The sequence below is a fragment of the Pteronotus mesoamericanus genome, unplaced genomic scaffold (assembly GCF_021234165.1).
Source record: "Pteronotus mesoamericanus isolate MK-2021 breed Mesoamerican mustached bat unplaced genomic scaffold, CSHL_Meso_final contig_78, whole genome shotgun sequence".
Lineage (NCBI taxonomy): Eukaryota > Metazoa > Chordata > Mammalia > Chiroptera > Mormoopidae > Pteronotus > Pteronotus mesoamericanus.
Genome location: NW_026555258.1, coordinates 2,390,600 through 2,416,711, shown reverse-complemented (window position 1 = coordinate 2,416,711; position 26,112 = coordinate 2,390,600). Strand labels below are relative to the sequence as shown.

General features: G+C 61.5%; 1 protein-coding gene across 4 annotated transcripts in view; it reads right to left on the bottom strand.

Moving 5' to 3' along the window:
• NACC2 (NACC family member 2) overlaps positions 1-26,112 on the bottom strand; it is a 60,467-nt gene that overhangs the window by 19,071 nt on the left and 15,284 nt on the right. For 2 of the 4 annotated variants that reach the window (XM_054584811.1, XM_054584810.1), the window contains exon 2: positions 6,754-7,696. In XM_054584811.1, coding sequence (XP_054440786.1) covers positions 6,754-7,636 — 883 coding nt within the window. In that variant the 5' untranslated portion in view covers positions 7,637-7,696. Of the gene's footprint in view, positions 1-6,753; positions 7,697-8,918; positions 8,998-26,112 lie in introns of those variants that run through there. The other 2 variants (XM_054584813.1, XM_054584812.1) reach the window with 2 other exon arrangements.

Below are 26,112 nucleotides of genomic sequence, written 5' to 3'. Positions count from 1 at the left end.
CTGGAACGCCTGTGCATGGCTGATTCTTACAGTGAAATAGACACTCACCCCATGACCCGCCATCCCCCTCCCGGGTTAGGTTATCCAGGGGGATGAAAACTGAAGGGCACGCTAAGACCCGCGCACAGATGCTTGCAGCAGATTAATTCGTGAGTACGAAAAGCTAGAAACAACCTAAGTATCCTTTAACTAGCAAGTAAGCAGTGGCACAGCCCTACAACAGAATACTACCCGGCGATAAAAGGAATAAACTACGAATTCTCACAACAACATGAGTGGACCTCAAATGCTTCCCTATTCAAAAGGCCGCACACCCTGTGGCTTCATTTACGTACCAGAAACCAGATCAGCGAGGGGCAGGAGTTGGTAGGAGGGGAAGAAGGGGCTGAGAAGGGGCGGATGAGGGGGCCTTCAGGCTGACGACACCGTTCTGCATCTCGACTGTGGGGGTGAGCACGTGACTGTGGGCAAGTGTTTGGACTTGGAGAACCGGAGAGCCAGAAGAGTCGGTTGTGTTGCATTTAAAATTTAAAAGCAACTCAAAATGGTAAAAACATAACTGGCTATTTCAAATAGAAATGACAACATATTGTAAGGTTTATAGTACATATAACAATTGCGCCAAGGACCAGCATGGGGAATGGAGACACGTGTTTGGCGTGCCTTGCGCCACACAGCGTGACGGGACAGAGAAAGTACCTTGGGGCGCGCCGAGGAGGCAAGGCTGAACTCGGCGTGGGCAGAGCGTGGCGCGGTGCGGCCACGGCCTCTACCGCGGGGCCGGAGAACCCTAGAAAGACGTCAATCCAAGGAGCGCTGGGAAAGAGAAAACAAAGGCAAGTGCCAAGCCAACAGTGAGATCGCAGATCTGACCCTCACTCGATAAAAAATTGTGTCAGGAGTAAATGGACTAAGGAGCACAAATTAAAAAAACAGACCGTCAGGCTGGATAATAAAGCGGAACTCTCTGCCACAGGCTTCCATGCAAAATGCGCTGAAGCCACAGGCAGCTTAAGGGAAGAGGCGGAAACGGCCGAGGCCACGAAACACTGGGTACGTGGAAGCTAGGACAGCTGCATTACTACCGAAGTAGATCGAAAATGGATCAATTCCAAGAGAGACACAAATCACATGGCTGGAGCAAAATGGGAGAGCGCTCCACATCGCTCCGCTATCTGCAGTAGTGCAGCTTGTCATTAAAAACGTCCCGCGACTAACAGAACCGTGGGCCCCGGCGCCCTCCCTGGCGATCAATTCCATTGAACACACAAGAACAAGTGAACGTCCAACTGACACCAAGTCCTCAGAAGTGAAGGCCAGCCCGGTCCTGATACCAAAACCAGACAGAGGGAGTCTAAGAAACGACAGTCGACCTTCCTGGACACAGATGCAAAACTCTGTAAGGAAACGTTAACAATAAACTGAATCCAGCCACTCAAAGCAACGACAACACAGTGACCAGGCGGGGTGTGTCGCAGGAATGCAAGGGCGGTTCGGCCGCTGCACATGCACCGACACCATTCATCACCTCTGTAAAATTAAGGGGAAAGCCCACATCATCGTTGGCATAGACAACAAAAGACACTTAATACAACGCAAACCTCTTTCATGATTAATGGAGGAAAGGAAACGAGTGTCCCGTGTGGTAGCCAGGAGTTAAACGTGTACCTCTCAGGGGACCACACCACCTGCATACGGGGGCTCACAGCAGCCCCGCACTGGGGGGCACGTGGGGGACAGTGACAAGAGCCCCCACCTGAAGCCGCCTGCCCATCCGCCACTGGTGGCATGTCCACAGGACTGAGCAACCCAGAGCAGCAAGGACCATGCTCCGAGCTGCACGGATGGACCGCAAGACACAGCCACGGAAAAAAGTAAAAAACAAGGCTGTTCTGCATGATCCCACCTACAGAGATTCCAGAAAAGACGAAATTACAGCGGCAGAAAGCAGGGGGTCGGGGGGGGGAAGACCCGGGAAACTTTTTCGGAGAGTAAAGCGTCCTGTGTCTTGATGGACTGGTGGTGACAACTACCAAACACGTCACTGGCACGCCTAGAATTGGCACACCTGACTCCGCGCACAAACACGTCCAGAAACCACAGGGAGAGGAAAGGCAGGACCGCTGCGTGCGGCACTGCGTCCCAGACGCACCCTGCTGACGAGAGAAGCCAGACGCGGCACACGGCACGTTCCACAACAGCTGGGCGGCGCAGAGTGGCGTGAGGAGAGCAGCCCCAGCTAGCGCCAGGGTGGGAAGGGGGCTGGGTGGGGGTGTGAGCCCCGGGGGCGGGCTGGGGAACGGTCCCCCTCTGCCCGAGCCAGCGGCGCCTCGCCCCAGGCCCCCTGGGGTCTGTGTACACCCACCTCGTTCAGGAGCACAGCTGTGCCCCCAGAGCTGGGTTTACATACCGTCAGGGCGTTCAGGCCTTTGAGGATGCAACGTGACACTGCCCAGAAGCTCTGCTGGCACGTGCGTGACGTCAGCAGAAGCTGAGGACTGGGGGCCCAGGGGCGTGGGGGGGACCCCTGCTGGCCCTCAGGGCAGCCTGGGGCAGCCTCCTGGGTGCTGGGTGGGGCGGACGCACCAGGACTGGCACCTTCTTCACCCACAGGTGCTGCTGGGGTGTTATTTTAAAAGGGAAGTTACGTCCCCATCCCTGGCCCTACCCTGCCCCTCCCTTGAGTAGCCAAGTCAGGGACAAAGACTCCCCTGCTCCCTCCCAGGCCCCACCAGTACGACAGGCTGGCCCAGGCCAGGAGGCAGGGTGGCGCGGTGGGGTGATTCGCGAACAAAACCTCCTGATCCCTTCTCTATGGGACCCCCAGTGACCGCCCTTGAGCTCTGAGCTGTGGGTGGTGTGGCCTCGGACAGGTAACCCCTTGGCCGAGCAGGCAGGCGGACCTGCGCGGGGGAACCCAGCTGCAGACCGGGCCCTGCCCTGGAGGCCTGGCTGAACCCACCACACGGCACAGCAGCGGCGCTGACCTTGGAGGTGGCCTGGGGGTCGGGCCAGGGACAACTGTGCTCTCGCTGTGTGTCCCGTGCCAGGACACAGGGAATGCTGGGCCGAGGCCGAACGTTCCCAGGGGTTCAGCACCACCCAAATTCCCAGGCCTGTCCCAGGGAGCTGGACCTGGCGCGCAGAGATGGATGCCTGAGTCCCCCGAGGGGGAGCAAGACCACACGGGGACACCCGCTCACGGGCCGCCAGGGGCATGCTGGCGAACCACGCAGCGCCCCCGGTGGTCCCCGCGGGAAAGGGTTAATGTGGCAGCCAGTGCTCGTGTCTAAAGAGGGAGGTGTGCGCTGTCTCAAGACTTTCGGGGGGGGGGGGGTGCCATCTGCCTTCCCATCAAACATCTGCCCCAGCGCAGCCAGGAGGGACCCCGCCTGCAGTCCAGGCAGGAGGGGACGCTGGCCCAGGGGAAAGATAAGGCCAGACTCTGGAAGGGGACCCTCCCGGCACGAACAGCAGAGGGACCCAGGCTGCAGCCACACCAGTCCCACGGCGCCTGTCAGCTCACCGAGGGACCAAGGGGCAGCTCAGGTGACGGTGGCCACCCAGCCACGGTCGAATACTTGTGCAGGGTCCCCCAGTGTGCGGACAGGAGCCACACCGGCCTCGGCCACCGCAGCTCACAGTCTGTGGGTGCAAACATGTCCAGGGAGCACGCAGACCACAGGGGCAGACCCCTTACCCACCCCGGGTGCCTGCCCTCTGGGCCCACCCACCCCAAAAGCAACACTGCCCCCCAGGGCTCCCCCCCGCCCGCCGCCTTGACCTGCACACACCCACCAGCTCTCAAGCCCCCAGGAGCTGCAGAGCCGGCTGCCCTGAGCCCTGCAGGGGGCCAGGCCCCGAGCCACGCCCCGCAGAGGAGGGGGCGCTGTGGGATGGAGCGGGGAGTCCCCGTCGACAGTCAGGGCCTTCCTGGTGGCACCCTCCCAACGTCAACAACTTAGAAACGACCCACTGTCCTTCAACAGGGGCCTGGACACCTTGCTGTGGTGTCTGCACCGCTTGGCGAGGACACGGGGCATGGCGGGTGGACGGGCGGGGCGGAGGAGACGCTCAGGCGGGAAACGGCCCGGGGCCGCCGGAGGTCAGAGGCCCCGCTCTGTCTGGAACACTGAATCCCCTGACTTCCAGAACAGCAGGCTGGGCGCAGAGACACTGCTAGCTGTTCCCCACGAGGCGGCAGGTGCCGACGGGGTCACGGGGCCCACGCCTCCTGCAGCGGGTGCCGGTCGAAAACCCCTGAAGGTCGCTCAGGCCAGCGTGTCTCTTGTCAGGGAGGGAAACTGAGGCTAGAACGGAGACGGGACTCCTGAGTATCCCTAGAGCGTTCTAGATTCCACCAGCCCAAAGAGAATCCTGCCCAGTCCTTGTCGGGGGCCCCAGGCTCAGGGCGGCAGGCGGCCTGGCTGCCAGAGCGGGGCGTGAGGGCGTCTTGGACCCGGCCAGGCCACGGTGCAGCAGGAGCCGGGGATGCGGGGCTGGCACCCGAGGGGCAGCCAGCCTTTGGGGACAGGCCCCTCGCGGCCCGCTCGCCCCCACGGCCCCTCCCCCTATTCCCAGCATGCCTGGCGCCCAGTGATGCCAGCAACGTCACTGCCAATAACCTAGATTTTAACCAAGAAATTACACACCCCCTCTCTGCCCCACTTATGGGCTCACCGAGGAGGAAGCCCAGGCCACAGCGTCCTGGGCCAGCTGGAGGCAGGACCAGCCCCGCCCCCTGGTCTCCCCGCCCCCCCACCCTCCCTCCAACATCCCAGGGAGGCGGGGACTCCCTCCTGTCCCCCAAGACCTGGGTGAGCCCCTGCAGGCACGTGGCCTTGGGCCAAGCTCTCACCCCCGGCCTCACACCCTCGCCTGAGTGAGGGGTGGGGGGCGGGGAGGGGTGCTGGCAAGAGGGCACCCCCAGGCCATGGGGCAGCTCGGCCTCCCAGCCCCTACCCTGGCCTTCCTGTGGCCACCGTCCCACTGGCGCCTCAGGAACCCCAAAGACACAGGTGGGCCACCACCGTCCAGGTCAAGAGAGGGCTCCAAGCCCATCCCGCTGGAGGGGCAGGTGCACCAGCTCCCAGCCCTCCCCACACCCGGCGCCTCTCACGCTCCCCAACACGCCACGGCCCAGGACCATGCTGGCGGGAGGGGTGCTGGGCAGGGAGGACCCGGGGAGGCGTGCACCTCCGTGGGCCGCCTGTGAGCCATCCCCCGCCCTGGGCCCTCGCCAGATTGTGCCCTAACCTCCCCATAGAGCCCCGCCCCCCGGGCAGCAGGAGGACAGGGAGTTCCTCAGGGACTTGGCGGGCGGTGGCGGGGGTGGGGAGGGGGCCCTGCCCTGGGCCTGTGTGGCTTGCCTTCCCCGGGAAGGGGAGCCATGGCGGCTGCCTGATCCCTCACAGACCCTGAGCCGCACACTCCCCCGGCACAGCCAGGGCACTGCTGCAGGTTTCCTGGCACCAAACACACCAGAGCCTCCCTCTCCTGCCACTGGAAGGAAGGGCCCAGTCTGGTCGAGGTGGGAGGCGAGCGGCGGACAGCGTGCTGGGCCCCGTGAGGTTCGTGCACGTACGGCAACATGCACGTGAGTCAAGTAACAACTTCGGGGGTAAAACCATCCCCCAGAGCCCCTGCCAGGGACCCAGGCTGGCCAGACCAGAGGCTGAGACCCAGCCTTCCAGTCCCTGGAAGCTTCTGGGGACCCAGCTGTCCCCAGGGCCTGGCTCCCTTGGCCTCTGCCCCCCAGGACTTATGCAGGAGCCCCCGTCGGGAGGGCGAGGAACAGGTGAGGGCAGAAGAGGGGCGGCGGCAGCGGCTGCCCCATCGGGGAACGCACACACAGCAGGGGACGGGGGAGCAGAGCGTCCCCAGCTGCCCCTCAGGGCCCCAGCTCTGGGACGTCACTTCCCGCTGGCACACGTGTCCGGATCCAGTCCCCTGGACACGGGCCCTGCATGCAAACCAGGGCAGGCAGCAGGCCCAGGCACGCAGCCAGTTTTCGGGGAACACAGAAGGCAGGGGGACACCTGATCTGTGGCCCCAACGACGGGACCCTCTCCCCAGCAGACCCTGAGCCGTCCCCAGGGGCTGTGACGCACTCTGTGACACCAGGCGTCTCTGAGGAGGGCACCTCGGGTTTGCAGGTCCCAAGCGAGGGCGCCCCGCCCGCCTCGGTGCTCGGCCCAGGGAGGTGGCGGCACACACGACGGGCACAGGGGAACCTCTGGCCTTCCTGGGTGGGCGGAAGGAGCCGAGGCCCAAGGGGCGGCCAGGGCGCTCGTGGCACCAGGCCGCTCACAGACAGGGGCACCGAGGCCTTGAGCAGGCGAGCGACTGGTTCGAGCCTCTGGCAGACCCTCGTCCCCTGGGGCCCTCAGTCCCTTCATCCGTCCAACGGGAGACAGAGCCCACCCCTCCCTGCTCCACTCGCTTCCAGTGGGTTCCACTCAGCTAAACGCTTTCCCCGGCCTCCCGTGTCGCCCAGGATCAAGGGTGAAGTCTTCAGCAGAGGCCCCGCAGGACTGACCCGCGACCGGTCCCACCTTGGGCCTCAGTGCCCGCCGGCTCCTGTGGTCCAGGCTGGGGGGAGCCCCCCCCCGCCCCCGCACACCTCCAGCAGCGTGGTCTCCCCAAGGTGTCTCAGACCCCGCCGGCCTGAAGCCCCGGCGCGGCTGTGAGTGCCACCGGGAAGGGGCCAGGAGCGCCTCGGCGCCCACACAGGGCCCGGCCGCCACACATTACCTGCGTAGCTGCCCGTGGCCTTGACATACATCTGGCCGTACTGCTCCTCTGCCATCGTGTCATAGGCCTCGTCCTCGTCGTCCTCCTCGTTGTGGTAGGAGGTGGGGCTGTCGGTAGTGGGCAGGCTGCTGGCCCCCGGGCTGGTCCGCTCGCCCTGGGAGTAGGGCACCTGCTGGATGCTGGGGATGAGGGTGGCCAGGCTGGGCACCCCGTAGTAGGAGACCCGGGGCAGCTTGAGAGGGGCCGCGCCGGCCGCCACCGCGGCGCCCGCCGCCACCGCAGCGCCGTCCCGGGACCCGGACTCCAGCGGGCGCTTGGGCGCCAGGCCCGGGCCGGTGGCGGGCAGCGGCTCCGTGGCTTCGTGCTTCACGCGGGTCAGCAGCGGGATGGGCACAGAGGGGGACATGACGTAGGGGGGCCCGGGCGCAGCCGGCTGCAGCTGAGTGCAGGGGCTCTGGGGCTCGGAGCTGGCGTCCTCCATCACGGCCGTCTGCGAGTCGCAGTGGGGCGAGCTCACCTTGAACAGGAGGTCAGTGCCGCGCTCCACGATGTGCTGGATCTGCAGGAAGCCGGCCGTGTACATGACCACGAGCTGCTCGCTGGCCGCCATGGTCAGCCTGCCCGTGTAGCAGAAGGATAGGATCTGCTGGAAGCAGGCGGGCGGCACGGTGCCGGGCAGCTCGAAGGCGCTCTTGCTGTTGCCGCTGAACAGGTCGCGGAAGTAGAGGCTGCTGGCAGCCAGCACGGCCCGGTGGGCCTTGAAGGCCTGGCCCTTGACCACGATGGACACATCGCAGTAGAGGCCCAGCAGGCGCTGCTCGTTGAGGCAGCCGAGCACGGTGTTCCCGAAGTTGGGGATCTCAATGTGCAGCATCTGAGACATGGCGGGCAGGCTCGCGGGCGCCTCGGACTCTCAGCGCGGGAGCGGCCCAAGCGGGCGCATCTGGGGGGAGAGAGCGCAGAGGGTGCGGCGGTCAGCTTCCGGGACGCCCGGCACCCAGCCAGAAGGGCCAGACCCCCGCACCCCCCTGAAACAGGCTCTACCCCAGCGCGCCCCCCGCCAGCTTCCCCCAGACCCTCCAGCCAGAGCTGTCCCCAGGTCTCAGGGCGACCTCGCTCACAGGGGACCCTGGCCGAGCCAACGCTCGGAGCTGCACAGGACACGCAAAGCCCAGGGCTGCCTGTGCACCCAGCACAGGCCCCCAGGGCACCCTCCCAGGGGAGAGATCGCCCCCCCCCCCCAAGCCGGCCAGAGACACCCATCTGAGCAGAAGACAGAAGAGAGGCCTGCACCACAGTGGGGACAGGAGGAAGGGACCAGGGCCACCAACCCGCGGCGGCTGGGAGGGGCGGGGGCAGGCACCGGCTGGCTCACGCAACTCTTTTCCCCAGAAAAAGTTGGCAGCGAAGAAGCCCCTCACCACCTTTCCCCAGGGAGGGGCCAAAACCCAAACGAGGGGCACAGCCCCGCCCCGGGACGCTGCAGGGGGTCTTTTCGAGGCTCTGGGTTTCTAGTTTGTTTTTCCTCAGAGCAGCAGCGCAGGGTCAGGCGTGGGGGGTGGGTGCCCGGGGAGTGAGTGAGCTGGGGAACTCTGGGGCTCAGGCTCCACCACCTCGGCCCGTCCCCGTCCTGCAGGGGGGACCTCCAGGGCCACAGGGGCCCCCCCAGCTGCTGTGGTTAGGGGCCGGGCTGCAGGACCGGCTGGGAAGCTGTCGCAGCCCCCCCACCCCCCAGCTTCCATCCCGGGCCAATCCCCACTGGCTCCTTCCAAGCTCAGGTGACTACAGGGGTCATGGGGAGACTGGGGGCAGGGACCCGCCAGGGCTGGGGATGCTGCCGGCACCCCAGGGCTGGGGACAGGGCTCCGGCACTGTTGATCCCCTGCCTGATTCCGAGGAGGGGGCCCGGCCGGCCGGGCCGGAGAGGGTGCCGGCTCAACTCTGCGCAGCCAGAGCCGCACAAAGGGCCGCTCTGTCCCGCAGGAGGAAAGTGCCGGGCCGCAGAGGCGCGCGGCGGCGGCGGAGGGGGGCAGAGCGAGGGCGGAGCACCGGGACGGAGCTGGAGTTAGGCAGGTGGGCACCGCTGGGGGAGGGCCCGCAGTGCCCCTGCTGCGGAGAAGTTGCCAGCCGGGGCGGGGTGGCACCGGCCGGCGGGGGAGACCTACCTTTGGCCGTGGCCGCCGGTGGCCCCGCACTGCCCGCTCAGCCTGGCAGGGGCAGGCTTGCCCGCTTGCCGGCCGCCCGCTGCCGCCAGCTGCTCCGGGAATGCAGCAAACGGAGCGGGAGCCCTTGGGGCGGGGAGGGGGAGAGGAGCCCGGAGAGGAGGAGGAGGAGGAGAAGCGGGAGGGGAGGGGGAGGGGGCAGAGAGTCTCGGCGCTGGGCTGGGCGGCCGCGGCTCAGCTGCACCCAGCCCGTTCCTCCCGGGCAGCGCACAGCATCTAAATGAAGAGGCCGGATGCAGACGGACATCCAGGCAGCTCCCGGGAATGAATAGCTGCCTTTGATTTGGGAGCCGAAGTAAATGCCAGCTCCCAGCCCCGGCTTTAAAAACAGTGGAGCGCTGGTGCCAGAGGAATGCGCGGCTCCGGGTGTTGGTACAAGACAGACTTTTGATGACTCACTGCAATGCAAACAAAGATGGCAGAAATACTGTACTGTACGTGGAGAAATGCTTCGTGGTGCCGCGGCGACCGAGACAGCCTGGAAATTTATAGTGCAGTTTTGCATATGAATTGCCCAGTAAACTGCCGCCCTGCCATCCAGCACAGCCCGGGTGTCAAAGCATTTAAACTATTCCACACAGTCTGCAGGGCCGGCAGAGCCGCCGGGCGGCCAGGGGGCCGGGGGTTGGGGGGGGGGTGCAGACAGGGCGGAGGCTGGGCAAGGGAGGGGGCCGGGGGGCGGTGGGGGGGGGAGAAGGGGAAGATGAGAGAATGGGGCAGGCACTGGAGAGCCAGAGAGCCGGGGCAGAGGAAGGGTCCAGAACGGACAGGGATGCCAAGGCTGGCGCCCCGCAGGGCCCCAGGGCCCCCCTCCCTGCGTCTCCTTGGGGTCCCAGAGCAGCAGGCCCAGCAACTCCACAGTGCGCTCGCCCAAGGTGGACACCCTGTCCCCTCATCCCCCGCCGGGTCGGAGTTTAAAGAAGAGCAACTTTGTGCGTCCACGACGGGTCCCCAAAGGAGCTGCCCAGCCCCTAAAGGGTCTGCCCCAGCAGAGATGGCAGCAAAGACCCCACCCCCACCCGGGGAACAAAGTGGCCTGGGCTGCCCTGGAGGCCCATGGGGTCCAGCCCCCACCCCCAGCCGTTCCTGGGAAGAGAGAGGGGCACCTCCTTCTAGGCTCAAGCTGCCACCACTGGACGGCGGGGGCCCTGAGACAACCACAGGCCTGCCCAGCCTCAGTTTCTCCACCTGCTACCAACTGTGACCTCAGGAAGAGCACACGCTGCCTGCAGGAAGGGACAAGGTCGAGACTGGACGTGGCCGAGGTCTGGTGCCCGTCGTGGCCCGAGTGTTAGCCGTGCGGCGCCGGAGGCGCGGGGACAGGACAGGGGGGCAGGAAACAGCACCCCTCCGCCCCTGGCGCCTCCCCATCCACACAGGCTGCAGGCTCAGATACAGAGCAGCTGAGTAGGGGGAGGGATCCAGGTGAGGGGAACTGCCAGGGGCAGCGGCCAGTAGGGGCTCCTGGGGGAGGGGGGACAGCTTTGTGTCTCCTACACGGGCTCCTGACAACTGGCAGGTCACACAAAACAAAGGCTGTGACCGGGACCTTGGCAGTTAATGGTCCCCACTCAGCTGCTGAGCGTCAGGGGCTGCACCAGGGAGGGAAGCGAGGCTCAAGCCCCTGGCAGGCCGCGGCCACCTCCTCCGCACCAGCCGGGCTCCAGGCCCCAGGGGGCTCCTGCCCGCAGGCCGTCCCGTGAGCGGAGCCCAAGCCGCGGCCCTCCCCACCTGTGCCGGGCGCCGGAAGCAGCGCGAGTCCGGCGCGGCCTGAGCAAGGGCCCCGTGCACTGCACACTCAGGTCACACCCTGCGCACACCGCTCCCAGCGTCTGGTCCTCCCGTCGGCCGCTGTCACTCACACAAGGCCTGTGTTGACAAGGCAGCCTGGTGGCCCCTTCCCTGGGACCTCAGAGTAGGGGTCGGGGGTCCCACATGCCCACCAAGCCACAGAGAGGGCCACTCTGGGAAACAGAGGGACAGCAAGGGACGACAGACCTGTGACAGGGAGCGGGGAGTGGGGACAACCCTAGCCTGGGGGCAGGACTCACGGGGGTGGGGGGTGGGGGCAGGGGACAGCTGCCCGCTCCCACAGGAGCCCTCCACGGTGCCAGGCCCCTGCTTCACGGGCACCCCCCAGGGGGCTCACCAGGTGCGCGCGTGAGCTCAGCAAGCGGGGCTGCCTGCCCAGGCCTGGCGAGCGGGTAGCCTAACGCTTGGTGCGGCTGGGGAGAGTGACCGGAAGGGGGGGGTGCTGCCCCAGAACAGTCCCTTCCAGACCCACAGCACTCACCACCGGGAGCCTCCCGGAAAGTGGAGTGGGGTCACCTGAGCCAGAGAGGGAGTCTTGTGTCCTGATGGGGGAGGGGCAGCCAGCGGGGCAGGGGGGTGCAGAGGTCAGCAAAGGTGCGCCCTGCACCAGCTCCCTGAGGGGTCGGGGCTCGGCAGGCCAAACAGTGGGGTCCTAAACGCAGCGCGAAGCCCTGGCTCCTGCTCCTCCCAGCAGCAGGCCTGGTCCCACTGGGCACACCCCCCTATGCCAGGCCCGGTCCCAGCCCCGTCACATCCACATCGTGTGGCCTGAAGCAAATGACATGGTACCCAGGATGCTCATCTGTCAGCTGGGGGTCAGGTGAAGCCTTGGGCGGACACCGTGGGGTCCAGGGAGGCGCCATTAGTACAGCCCTCGGCTGGGGCGGGCACGCACTCCGCCCAGGGAGCCGTTACCTGCTGTGACCTGGACGGGAGGGCGAGGATCCAGGCAGGTGTCTCTGTCCCCCCCCAACACACACACACCGGCCTCGGCCGAGGGGCCCGCGCCCCGGGGCTGGGGACAGACCACTCGCCCAGAGAAGGGACCATTATTCCCCTGGAAGGTGACGAGGCCGCCTCGGTCCCTGGGGATCGAGGACGACTGGCGCTGAAGCTGCCGTGTCCTCAGGCCACCTGTCCAGGCGAGGCTGGCGCCCCGCGGCCCGGCCCGTGGGAGTCCGACGCGAGCTGGTTTCAGGTCGCTTTCTTAGAAGCCTGGGCTGGGGCGGGAACAAAGCTGAACTTTAGGAGAAAAGAATGAAATAAAGGCTTGGTTTACGCGGCCCAGGCCCATGAAAGCGGGACATGCCAAGGGCTGACCCTTGTGCGGAAGCCAGAGAGGAGAGGGGGCCGGGACCTGCTCGGGCGAGGGCAGCGGGGACAGCTGCCTGCCAGGCAGGAGGCACCTCCGTGCCTTTCCCTACCTGGTGGGGCCCAGCCTTGCCCTGCCCTGGCCACCTTGTCCCTCTTCGCCTCTGCTTCCCCATCCCCCGTTTCCCAAGCCATGCCCCCTATTCCGCTTCCCTCTAGAGGAGCTTTGACGTGCCCGTAAGAGCCAGTCAGGGGCCTCGAACTTGCTTCACAGGGGCCATCCTCACAGCCGCAGCACCCCGTGACCGCCCCCTCGGAAGGCCTTTCAGAAGGGAGCCCCCTGCGGATGCCACAAAGCCGGAGTCCAGCGCCCACAGCTGTGCTCCAAGACCCCCCCGACCCTGGAATGAGAAAACGTGGGTGGCCGGGTGGTCCCTTCTTGGTGGGCCCTCCCTCTGGACAGCAGGGGCCCAGGCGCTGGGGTGGTCGGCCAGAGCTGCCCCAGCCCCCCGCGGGCCACGGAGCCCCTACCAGACAGGGAGAGGGCGCCGGCCCCAGGAGCGGCACACGTGCACATGAGCCGCGTGGGGCCGCGGGATCAGCAGGGGCTGTAGTCCCAGCAGCCCAGCCAGACGGCCCGCTGCTCCCCCCACCCCGATCCTCAGCCGCTTCCAGGGGCCAGGGCGCAGCGGGGCGCAGGAACGCAGTGTTTAATTTCTGCGGGATCACTACCAGCGCGGGCAAGGGAGGCGAGATAAATTAAATTAAATAAAATGATTTTGCAGGATTTAATTTTACCAATCTAATAAGAGGTCTGGACCTGGGCGAACGCACAGCCATTAAACACACCCAAGGCAGGGAAGGTGGGAGCCAGGCGCACCAGGAAAAGAGTCTGCTGTCCCCCGCCCCCGCCCCCTACCTCCCCTGGCCCCCTGGGAACCCTGCCCCCGGGGCAGCCCCTGACTGGCGGCCCAGCCCTGCCACCTCAGCAGGAGCCAGTCTGACTACAAGGGCACTTCCCAAAAGCCAAGGAGCTCCTGAGTTGGGGGCAAGGCCCCCGCAGGCACGCCTGCAGGACAGCGTGTGCAGGGAGGCGGCAGGTACTCTATGAGTCAGCATCCACACACGTGAGAGTACATGGGCATCGGGCGCACGGCCGGGCTGCTGCGTGGAGGCTGGGGGGCGGGGGACACACCTCACTTTGCACAGTGGCCTGCAGAGCAGTCGCCTTGCCTTTCAAGCGCAGCACAGGCTCCCGGTAACAGTGGGCAGGAGGGACACCCGCGAGCACCCCCCCGCCCCGCCCGCCCGCCAAGGCAGAGCGGAGGGGCGGGTGGAGGTGGGCCCTTCGGGCGTGCCAGGCCCCTGGGGGCGGGCGAGGCACCAACTGGTTTGGGCCTCGGGTCTGCATTAAACTTTTAATGCACCACAGAGCAGAGCAGAGCAGGGCCCCCGCCGGGCTCGCTGCTAATGGAGGGCGGGCCACCTGCTCTGTGCGCCCGTGCAGGCAGAAGCAGGGCTCCAGGGCAGGGTCTCGGCGGCAGGAGCCCCTCCCTACAGTCCCCAACGACCATCAACCACACCTGCTCTGTGCTCGCCTCCCAAACTCCACCCCCTGCCAGCGGTGGGTCCCTGTGAGGAAACCGAGGCAGGGCGGACCAACTTCCTGCTGAGGCCTCAGACGGGACCTGCACCCGTCACCATCCTCCCTGGCTTCCTGCCTTCGACACCCGGCGTCCCAGACAAGGTGCAGTCGTCGTGAGAGCAGGACAGAACACACAGGACCCAAGGGTAACTGCGGCCCAGACGGGCCCCTGTGGCCAGGACTCGCCCCTGCCTCGGACCCCGACAGTCCTGGAGCCCCCCGGGCGAGGGCGGGGGCCCACCGGGCAGAAACGCAGGGCCCCACCGCTGAGACCCTGCCCTGGCGCACCGAGCCCCAGCCTGGGAGGCAGAGGCAAGAGGCCTCTGGCGTCTGGCCAGGCACCTGGGTAGCCTCCGCCCAGACCACGGCCTGGACGGGCTTCAAGCTAAAAGCCGGTTTTAACTGCACTAACGAATGTTTGCCTGGAAGCTTTTTTCCCAAGCAGAGAAGGCAGCTCGCCAGAGTCTGCGAATCCAGAAATGTGCTTATCGGTGCTTCCCCTGCTGCCCCAGGGCTGGTCCTCAGAGAAACACCCGCTGAGCACAGGGGTCCCGCCGACCGCCGGCACCCCCGACCCCAGCCGGCCACCAACAGCCAGGCCCCGTCAGACCCAGCAGCCGCGGACCCACGGGGCTGGGCACGAGCTGGTGGGCACCCCATCAGACAGGACAGTGCGCGTCCCCCAGCATGTGGGCTCTGCCATGGGCTCTGACGGGGGTCCAGTCTGGGGGCCCTTGGGGCCAGGCTGAGCCCATGTCCGGGGGACGGGGAGGGAACACACAGCCTGTGGCTCCTTGTGATGGGACACCGCCCACCGAACGCCATCACCTGCCAGGGGCGCGCCAGACCCCCGCCCTCCACTCTCACATATTTTGGTTCGTACGTGGTGGGGTGGCTGGCTGTCCCAGGAAGGAGCAGGGGCTGAGGGCCCACCCAGGGCCAACCCCCTCCCTGTGGCCTCCACCACGCTCCCCGCCTTGAGCCCTTAGACCCACCAAGTCCGCGCGCTAGCCACCGAAGTGTTCCAGAAGGTTTCCCAAGGCTGAAGCAGTGTTTAGAACAGAGCCGACAATCCCTCACCCGTATTTGTAATTTAAATAACGTAAGCGTGAGGAGTGTCTCCCTGGGGCATAGTCTAATAACTTAAAAAGCCAGCTCGGCTTGGCGTGCAGACAGCCCCCCTCCTCCTCCCTTATCATCGAGGCAGGGTCCCCCTCGACCCCTGGCTCTTGGCGGGGGGGCGCTGGCAGTCTCAGCCGGGGCTGCCCGGACCGAGCCGCCGGCCACTGGCCGCTGGGAGCTGGACCCCCCCGCCCAGGGCCCCTCTCCCTTCCGATGGGCCTGCGGGTCCGGGAGCAGCTGGGGGAGCCGGGTCCCGGCAGTGCATCCCAGGGCCAGGCGGAGGGGCCGGGCTGTGGGGCGCCGACCGCTGGGTCACCCAGCTCATTACTGACAGCCACTCCGCACACACGCCCTCGTTAATATTCATCGCTCTCCTCATCTGCATACCCTGCCATAAATAGTCGAGGTAAGACACAAAGCTCCCCTGCATTTCTAATTATGCTTAAAAATCCAATGTAAATCAGGCCGACACACAAACACTCCATCAGCCACAGGGTGGGGGGGCGCACGAGGATGCCCCCCCAGGGCCGCAGCACACCAGCCCCGCTCCGGGCGCAGCACGGTGGCTGCGGCGGATGGAGGCCCACCTGGCCCGGAACCGGGGCAGCAGGGTCCCAGGCCATGCCGTGAGGCCCTCAGTAAGAGACAAGTGCAGGGCCGGGGGGGCAGCCTCAGCACCTTAGGGACACAGCCGCCCCCTCCCCCTGGCCCGGCCAGCCTGCCTCACTGCCTCCCGTGGGGGGGCTCCCTCCCCACCTGGGACACCCAGCCACCCGCCCCACACAGGGGCCGGCTCCTGGGCTGCGTGCGTGCGTGTGTGCGGGTCAATCCAGGGCAGGCACCGCCTCCGCCCTCCTGTCCATGGGGACCCCAGGGCAGCACTGACACAGATCTCAGGGTCCCTGTGGGCCTGGCCGCAGCAGGGACAGGAGGGGCACTGAGGCAAAGCGCCTCCAGTGGGCCCGGGGGCGGGGGCAACAGGGTGCAACCAACAGCCAGTGCCCCGCCCTCCACTCACCAGCCTCACAGCTGCACCGCCCCCATCCCCCCATCCCCGCAACCAGGCCCCAACGCCCCCAGCACTGACCCCGGGGCCCCCGAGCAGCCAGGACCAGCCCGACTCCCAGGCCAGGAGCTGGAGCGCAGCCGGCACACCGCTACTCCCTGGGGCGCGGGCGCGGGGGCCCCCTTGGGGACCCACAGGAGGCACGGGCCGAGGGACACGGGGGTTACCGCTCTGCCTTTAGAGAGACGCAGAGATGCCTGCCGGCTGCCCGCATCTGCCTGGCATCGCGCCCAGACCTATTTTTAAGCCCATTTACTAGAAATCCCACAAATTAAAGGGAATACGGATAATGCAGCAGGAATCCTGGGGGCCGCATAAAAGCTACACGTAAACGTCCTCGCGCTGCAGTGTGAGAATCCTCACCACGACGCGTCTCCCCACAGCCTGGGCAGTGGAGGCGCCTGCATTGCGGGGGGGGGGGGGGACGTCCTACTGTCACTGGGGATCAGAGGCCATAAAAGATAATTGCTGATATGAAAAATAAAGACCAGAGATACACACCCTGCTTTATGGCCTGGGGTGCCAACAACACGTGGCAGGCGGTATGTTCTTTCCAGGAGGCGGGTCCAGGAGCAGGTGCCCTCTCGGCTCCCAGAGGCTGTGCCTCTGCCCCTCCGCGCCCACAGGTGGGGGCTGCAGACACAGACACCAGAAACCAAGGCACGAGGGGGTACCGGCCAGCAGGTTTGAGCTAAGAGGCTCACCGCTCAACGCAGAAAGGCCCAGGCCTACGGTGCTCACCACGCCTTCCAGGCGCAGGCAGGACAGAGGATGGACGGATGGACTGACAGCCAGCGTGCTCCCGTATGAAAGGCCCCAGAGACCAGCCGGTGGGCTCCAATCCCTGAAGACCCTCAGGAGCCCCGTCCCTGTCACAGCCCTCGGGGCTCCGGGAGCCCAGCCCTCCCCTGCTCGCTCCCTCTGGCAGGGTGACCGCTACCCAGGGAGCGGGCTGGTCCCTTCCCTCACCCTGAGGTCAGCAGGGCAGCAAGGAGACAGCAGGGAGCGGGGGTGGGGGGAGGACGAGACAGGCTGCTGGTGTCCCAGAGGGTCAGGGACGAGCCCAGGCCACGCCAACCCTGACACTGCCCGACCAGGAAAGGGCCGGACCAAGGTGCTCTGCCAGGCTCCAAAGGAGCAGGCGGCCGGGCGGGGAGTGGGCTCATGGATGCGGATGGAGGGTGGACAGGGAGTCACCGCACACTTGGGACTGAAGCAAACGTCTCCTCGGCACCGCCGGGCCGGCCACTGCCCGGAGGACCACCCGACTCCCGTTCCCCCGGCCCTGTCCAGCGCCCTGCCAATGCGCTCACCTTGTCCAGGAATGAGGCCAAGCCCTCTCCTCGTAGAAAGGACGTCCCCAAAGACCGCAGGGTGATGCCCCCCCGCCCCCGCTTGCGTTCAGTCTGCGCGCACACACGATGGCTTTATACTCGCACAGGGTCTGGCTATGATGGTCCAAACAGCGCCCGACAGGTGCCCGAACAAACTTGCCTGCGGACACAGCTCCCCGCCACCCACCACGTCCCGTCCCTAAAGCCCGAGAGGCACGGCCCTTGCCTTCACGGACTGTCCTTTTCTGCATTTACGGTTTATTTCCACCCCCCCCCCAAGACTGACATTGTTTCTGGTTGTTGTCCAAGTCCGTCAGTCCACCTGTGTCCTGTGTAACCTGTGGCTGGACCACGTCCCTTTTCTGTGGCGCGAACCAGGACCAACAGGCTGGGTCTGGAGCCCCGAGACTTGTGAGTGGGGTGGGGGAGGGGCATCTCGACCCCCGGCTGAGTCATCTGCCTGTTCATCAAGGACACAGCTCAGGTCCCTGCGAAGGGAGCACCTCCCGGGGACACGGGCGGTGAGCGGTGCTCCGTGCTCGTTTCTGACCTGCGCCCGCCCTCACACTGAGGGCGGGGCGTTTTCCGGCCCCCAAGGGCTCCATGACTCCCAGAATCCTTCAAGGAGCTACGTCCTCAGGGGCTAAGAGATAATAAGCGATTTTATAAACGGAGTATTTTCAGAATTCCCAGGACACAAAGAAAGGGAACTTCTAATAACTTAAATGAGCATTTCAGGGGGAACCCCATTCAGAGGGACTGCTGGCTCAAAAGGCATTTCCATAAGGTGCCCCAAATTCCTGCGGTCAAGGGGGTCGGGATACAGCTGACAACTCTGGCCTCCGGGGTTAAGACACAACCGACGTCTTGCTCTGATTTATAAACCCAGCACGTTTTATTTCTAGGATTGGCATGGTTTTCTCAGGAAGAGAGGCCATCCAAACTCCCCCTCTTCATCCTGTACACCGATCGGGGAAGCCAGCTCCACTCTTACACTGTGCGCACGATCAGGGAAAAATATAAAACTACCATCAACTATACTGAGTAATTCTGACAAACTGACATCAACACTAATTGTTAGTCCCGGCTGGGTGGTTCAGGGGGTTGGCGCGTCGCCCTGTACACCAAAGGGTTGTGAGTTCAATCCCCAGTTGGGGAGTGTGTAGGAGGCAACCAATCAACGTTTCCCTTTCACACTGATGTTTCTCTCCCCCCCAACCCCAAAACCAATAAACATGTCCTCAGGTGAGGATTTAAAAAAATTAATTTTGTGAGACTTCCACTTTAAAAGCATGCTGTGTTAAATCCTGCCAGATAACTCTAACTGACATCCGTCACCTAAAAATGCGTAACACAGAAACAACACAAGAACACTCAACAAAGGAGGCACAGGAAGAGCTCCCTCCACCTGGTCCGGGGCACCTGGCTGGGACGCACAGCTGGCCGCCTGCTCGGCGCCCCGCCCGGGCACTGCCCGCTAAGGCCAAGGACGAGGAACCTGCCCCGAGGTGTTGGCGAGGTAACGGGGCAAGAAAATGAAATAGAAGACATAGCTGGAAAGGAGAAAAAGTAAAACTATCTCTATTCAGAGATGATAATCAACAAAAAAATCCATCAGGGAATAATAAACAAGTTGAAAACGGTTGTAAGATATGTCAACATACAAAAATTAAATGTATTTCTATACGCTTACAACGAGCAATCTGAAAATGAAATTTAGTAAACAATTCCATTTATAATGACATCAAAAAAACCTTAAAAGTATTTAGGAATACATTAAACAATAGTAGTATAAAACTCACATTTTGAAAACACAAAGCTTTGTTGAAAGAAACTAAAGATCGAAATAAATGGAAAGACACACAGGTCAAGAGGGGAATACCCCCCAAATCTATCTGCGGGTTCAGTGCGATCCTAACCAGAACCCCAGCCGACATCGTTGTGGAAACGGACAAGCCAGCCCTACAATTCCTGCAGAAACACAAGGGACCCAGGCCAGCCCACGCGCTCAACGAAGAGCGGAGCGGGGGCTCACCCCTCCCGATCTCGCCAGCTGCCGCAACCAGGACAGTGCGGGCCTGAGGCGAGGACAGACCTGGGTCAGGGGCACAGAGGTGGGAAGCAAGAAGTCAACCAGGTGCCTGCGGTCAATGCATTTTCCAACCAGGCGCTGAGCCCATCCAGCGGGACCAGAGCGCTCGTTTCAAAATGCGCCGCTGTGCTGGCGAACGCCTCGTGCAAAAGGCTGGAAAGCTGGCCCCGGACCTCACACCAGATGCTAACCTTAACTAAGTCCGTGAAAGACTTCAATGTAAGCGCTGAAACTACATGACCCAGGGAAGAAAACGTAGGGCAGATCTTCGTGGCCTTGGGTTCGGAAGGATTCTCAGTTATAACAACAAAAGACCAAGCAACAAAAGGAGGAGGTCGACGAGTGCCATTCAGGGCGAGGCCCTCGGGCCCCCTCCGGAAGGGGGCAGGCGAGGCGTGGGAAGGAGCGCAGACACGTGTCCAGAACCCGTGTCAGCAACACAGACCAACAACCTGGCTTTAAAAGGGGCGAAGCGCCTGAAGAGACACTTTCCCAGAGGAGAGGCACAAACGTCCCACAGGGACATGCAAATCAAACCACAACGCAAGGGCACTTCGCACCCACCCAGAATAAAAGCGACAGAAGGGAGGTGTTGGTGAAGGTGAGGTGCGGGCAGAAAGGGGAGCAGCCGCTTTTAGAAAACAGTCTGGCGGTTCCTCCAAAGGTTAAACACAGACCTTCCATGTGACCCAGCAGCTCCACTCCCAGGTGCGCACCCAGGACAAGGGCAGACACATGTCCACGCAAAAGCTCACGCGTGCAATGTTCAGGGCAGCACTATTCGCAGTCGCCAAAAAAAAAAAAAAGAGAGAAAAAAAAAGTGGGAACAACCCAATGTCCACCAGCGGAGGATGGATAAACAAAAAGGGGTCTCTCCATACGACATCACTCAGACTTAAAAAAGAGGTGCTGAATCGCGCTATGACATGGACGAGCCTCAAAAAAACATCACGCAAAGTAAAAAGCCGGGCGTTCAAGGCCACATGTTCCGCGATTCCATTTGTAAGAAATGTCCCGAACAGCCCGTTTGTAGATGCCAAAGAGACCAGGGACTCCCTGGAGCAGGGATGGGGGGGTGCGGGGGGGGAGGGGGAGAAGTGGGGCGAAACTGAGGGGGTGTTGGGCGCACGACTCCGAAGGCGCTAAAACTGCTGAGGCGCATGGGGTGGGCGTGGACTGAATAGCGAATGAGTTACGTCTCAGAAAAGCAGTTACTTAAAAAAAAGTACGGCTACGTCAAAATGAAATTTTGAAAACTGTCCTAGTGGCCCACAGGAAGGCAGATAAAAACCAGAAACAAATAAACAACAAAAAAAGAACAAACGGAATAGAAAATAAAGTGGCAAACTTATGTCCTCACATATCAGTAATTCCATTAAATGTAAATGGCCTAAATACACTCTCAAGATTATGATCTTTTATAGCAGCTTTATTGAGATACAATTCATATACCATAAAATGCACCCTTCCTTTTTATGCTCAAATAATCATCCAGCGTAGGGATCGACCACTTTATCCATTCACTCTGTACTATTCACAACTGCATGTGAATCTAGAATTATTTTAAAATATGATGTTAAAAAAAAAAAAAACAACCCATAAAGCATTCAATTCCGGTCAAGACGGCAGCATAGGTAGACGTGGCTTGCCTCTCTGCACAACTACAGCAAAATTACAACTAAAATATAGAAAAACTGGTGTTTTTTGGTTTCTAAAATGTGTGGGATTTAATGGCAGAATTCCACTGTTATTCTAAACCTGCATAACTTTTGAATAAATAGTTCCTCTCCTTTTCATAAAAAATGAAAATAAAAATATAAAGTACAGAACCCACCACTGCTCTGAACCGACAGAAATCGAGTTGAATGAACTCTGACAACTGTGGAATTTGAGAAACCACACCCATCCGGGCTGGCGGGAGGGGCGCAGACGCGGAACAGGCTGGTCCCACACCCACGTGTGGTGGATAAAAGTTTGGGAGGGACATCTTGGGAGTGAACAGTCCCAGCCCGACACCAGGCCCCCCAACCCAGGGTTCCAGGGCCAGGAAGAGAAGTCCCCACAACTTCTGGCTGCAAAACCCAGCAGGGACTGAGTCTGGAACGCCGAGCAGTTCCCCCGAAAGAGCCCACACACGGACTCTCCTCCGCAGACTCACTCCGCCTGGGCTGTGGCGACGGTGGCGGCTGCGGAGCATCCGTGGCGTGTGGGGGAGGCTGAGGTGTCCGGCATCACGGCCAGCAGAGGCTGTTGTCCCCTTTCAGGGCCCTCGCCCCGAAGAGTCGGCAGCCTGGGGCCCTATCTGAGGCTCCATCAACCTGGCCAACACCGTCTGACCCACCTGGGAGATCCCCAGACACTTGCCCCACCCAGCTTATGGGCCCTCCCAAACTGCTTTTCCATATGAATGGTTTTGGCTCCTACTTCCCAACTTCCTAAATCCTCTCAAACAAGCAGCAGCCCCAGGCCCGGCACCAGCAGCAGCTAGGCCAGGTTCAAAACTTGGCTCCCCCTGCGAATCTCCAAGCCCAGCCCAAGGAGCAGCCCTCTCCGGTTGCTTTACAGCTCAGGTGGGGTGGCCCCGGGCAAACACAGGTGGGGGCCGACCTTGGCCTGCACCACCCAGGAAACCCCAGCGCCAGTGTACTCAGTGGACAGCTAAGGATCATGTCAGAGCACCGCCACCCTACCCTGCACAGCTGATCCTCCACAGAGGGCGGTGGGCGGTGGGCAGTGGTCACAGTCGGTCTTGCAGCTGACCGGCCTGGGTAAATCCCTCCCACTGACCTGCCAACATCAGCGAAGGCTCAACTACAGGAGGAGGGTGCACTCAGTCTACACAAAGGGTGTACCTCGAGTACCCAGCTAGGGTGACAGGGGAGGCTGTGCCACTGGACCCTACGGGACACCAACTACATTAGGCCACACGACCAAGACAGGGAGTCATAGCAGCTCTACCTCATGCAGAAACAAACACAGGGAGGCTGCCAAAACGAGGAGACAAGGAAACATGGCCCAAGTGGAAGGACACAACGCAACTCCAGAAAGAAAGCTAAGCTACACAAAATGAAGATAAGCTATGTATCACCTGCAGAATTCACAGCACTGGTTACAAGGATCCTCAAGGAACTTAGTGAGGACCTCAACAGCATCAAAGACCCAGTCAGAAACGAACAACACACGAATTGAAATAAAGAGCAATTTACAGGGAGACAACAGTAGAGCGGATGAAGCCAAGAATCGAACCAATGATTTGGAACACAGGGAAGCAAAAAACCGCCCATCGGAACAAGCAGAGGAAAAGAGAACCCAAAGAAACGAGGACAGCGTAAGCGGCCTGTGGGACAACGTCACAAGGTCCAACAGTCGTGTCCCAAGGGTGCCCGGGGGAGAGGAGAAAGAGCAAGACACTGGAAATCTATTTGAGAAAATAATGAAAGAAAACGTCCCAAATTTGGTGAAGGAAGTAGACATGCACGTCCAGGAAGCACAGAGAGTCCCAAACAAGATGGATGCAGAGGCCCACCCCAAGACGCGTCCTAATTAAAATGCCAAAGGTTAAAGATGGAGAGATGGGAGAGGGTGTGGGGGAGAATGGGCGAGAGGTGAGGGATGAAGAAGCACAACGAGGTAGTTACAGAACAGCCACGGGGATGTAAAGCGCAGCAGAGGAAAGGGAGCGGCCGAAGACCTCGCATGCACGACCCGGGGACAGGAACCAGGGTGGGGGGCTGCCTGAGGGAGGGGGGTGCTGGGGGGCGGGGGTGGCCAGGCAACTGTAACAGCACCATCAAAAAAAATATACCATTTTTAAAAAGTAAAAAAGTAATTAAAAGAACATAAAGCAACCGTGTGGCTCCACAGTGAGTCACCTTAAAATACCCGAAGTCCTTGTCCGCCGTAACACCCTACACTAACGCTAAACTACGTTAATCTGTTGGTAACGTTCAGGAAGGCAGGCCAGTGGTAAGTGTAAGCACCACAACACTGATCAGTGAGCAGAGCTTTAGAATGCACCCCAGCCGTGCTCATCGCAGGCCATGGGACCCCCCGCCCCCCACCCCACAGCCTGGACAAGGTGTCGGAGGCCCAAGCCTGTGCACGGCCCCCGTGACGGGGACCCTGTCGGGTGTGCCCTCCGTCTGCCCGATGGGCTCAGACGCCTGTGTGAGCCAAGCAGGCCTCCTGCAGCCTGTTGTCAGTTACAGAGCTTAACGAGGCACGGTTAACCAAGTGGGGACACTGCCAGGCCCCGCAGTGGCTGAGAAGAGTGACTGCGGATCGATGCAGTGACCCTCGGGCCACATGGGCGTGGACTGCGCCGGGCCACCTGCCCGTGGATAGTTTCTAACGAAACGTACGAGTACAGTGCTCTTTTCCTTACGATTTTTTTCTGTAAATATTTTATGTATTTATTTTTAGAGGGGGATGGGAGTGAGATGGAGGGGGAGAGACACACAGATGTGTGAGGGACACAGAGATTGGTTGCCTCTCACACGCCCCCAACCTGGGGACCTGGCCCGCGACCCAGGCCTGGGCTCTGACTGGGGATCGAACGAACTGGCGACCTTTCGGTTCGCAGGCTGGTGCTCAGTCCACTGAGCCACACCGGCCAGGGCATGATTTTCTTAATATAACTCTCTTCTCTAGCTTACTTTAGTAAAGATACAGTACACAATACATATCACGTACAAAATAGGGGTTAATCAGCAACGTATGTAATTGGTAAGGTTTCCGGCCAACAGTAGATTGTAAATAGTTAGGTTTTGGGGGAACCAGAAGTTATACAGGAATTTTTGACTGCACGGGGGTCAGTGCCCCAAATCCCGTGCTGTTCAAGGGTCAACTGGGTATAGAAATGGGTTTCTAGTAGAAGAGGCATTTTGTTTCAATGTAAGAAGTGGCTGTTCAGGGTGTGAAAGGGGACAGAAAACCCTCAAGTGACTGTTTTTAACAAATTTTTATTTCTTGATTTTAGAGCGGGGGGAAGAGAAACATGGATTTGTTGTTCCACTTATCTATACATTCATTGGTTGATGCTTGTACGTGCCTGGACTGGGGACTGAACCCGCAACCTTGATGCATTGGGGACGCCACTCCATCCCACTGAGCCACCCGGCCAGGGCCTAACATGCGCTCAGTTTTTAAGGGGTTTATTCATACAGTAAGTTTTTTTTAAAGATTTTATTTATTTATTTTGAGACAGAGGAGAAGGGAGGGAGAAAGAGAGGGAGAGAAACATCAATGTGTGGTTGCCTCTCGCACGCCCCCTACTGGGGACCTGGCCTTCAACCCAGGCCTGTGCCCTGACTGGGAATCAAACCAGCGACCCTTTGGTTCGCAGGCTGGTGCTCAATCTACTGAGCCATGCCAGCCAGGGCCATATGGTAAATTTTTAAAGGTAGTTCTCCTGTAACCAAGAGCCTAAGAGCCTAGTGTCTGTCCCGTGGCAGCGAGCCCCGCAGACCAGCTCCTGGGACCCTGAAGGTTCCCTGGGCTTTCACTGCTGACCCCAAGTCTCCCAGAGTGACTGTCCCTGCTTTGCCCTGACGGTAACCTCAGGGACTCTCTTTTTCTTAAAGCTCCTCACGCCCAAAGCAGCTAAGCTTCCCTACGAGGGCATTAGTGATTTCTAAGATTACTTAAAATACCCTATTGTCCCTCGGAGTAATGGACAGCCAGGCTAAAACCATTCACTGCCGTGCTTATCAAACGCCCACATCTCTTCTGATCCTGACTCCGAGGAAAGCCAAGGAGGCTGGACTTTCCCCTGCCTGCTGTCTGGGCTGCCCGGAGGGCCTGCTGTCCACCGCGGACGCGCCTTTCCAGCCTCTGACTTCCGGCCGGGTTGGTTCCCTCCGTCCTGAGTTTCCCGACTCCGTGATGAGACATGCCCAGGAGGGGGTGTTGAGCCTGGAGCCAGTGTGGCTCATGGGGACCAGAACTCTCACACGGTCCTGTGTGACACCCACACAGTCCTCCCGGCTGACAGGCAGGCCGTGTCAGCTTCCGTGTGAGATAACCAAGTCCATCTGGCCATCGGCCGGGGGCTGCTGCTCCCTGAGGGTAGAAAGGGGCCCGTCCACACAGAGGGACCTATGTCCCAGCCCTGAAGCAACTGTCACCCCACAGGGAAGGGGCCAGGTCTCCAGATGCCTTGAGGCCCACTGGGGACCTGGCCCAGGCTTGTGCCCTGACTGGGGATCCAACTGGCAACCCTTTGGTTCGGGGACCGGCGCTCAGTCCACTGAGCCCCACCAGCCAGGGTGGAAACCCACTTCTTAAAACTATCTGGAGAGCACTTATGCCTATAACAGAGGGATCCTGCTAAGAACCATGATCAGCCCTGGCTGGTGGGGCTCAGTGGATTAAGCGCTGGCCTGTGAACCAAAGGGTTGCCGGTTTGATCCCCCGTGGGGGGCGCACAAGAGGTAAGCACACATTGATGTATCTCTCCCCCCCTCTCTCTCTCTTCTCCTTTTCCCTCTGTATAAAAATAAAATAAAATCTTAAAAAAAAAAAAAAAAAAAAAGGATGATCAAAAACTTGCCAAGCCCTGGCCAGTGTGGCCCAGGTGGTTGGAGCATCGCCCCGTAACTGAAGGGTTGCGGGTTCGATCCCAGGTCTGGGTGCGTACTGGAGGCACGCAATCGATGCTTCTTTCTTGCGTTGATGTTTCTCTCTCTCCCTTCCTCTCTCTGACAGCAATGAAAAAATGTCCTCGGGTGAGGATAAAAAAAACAAAACCTGCCAAT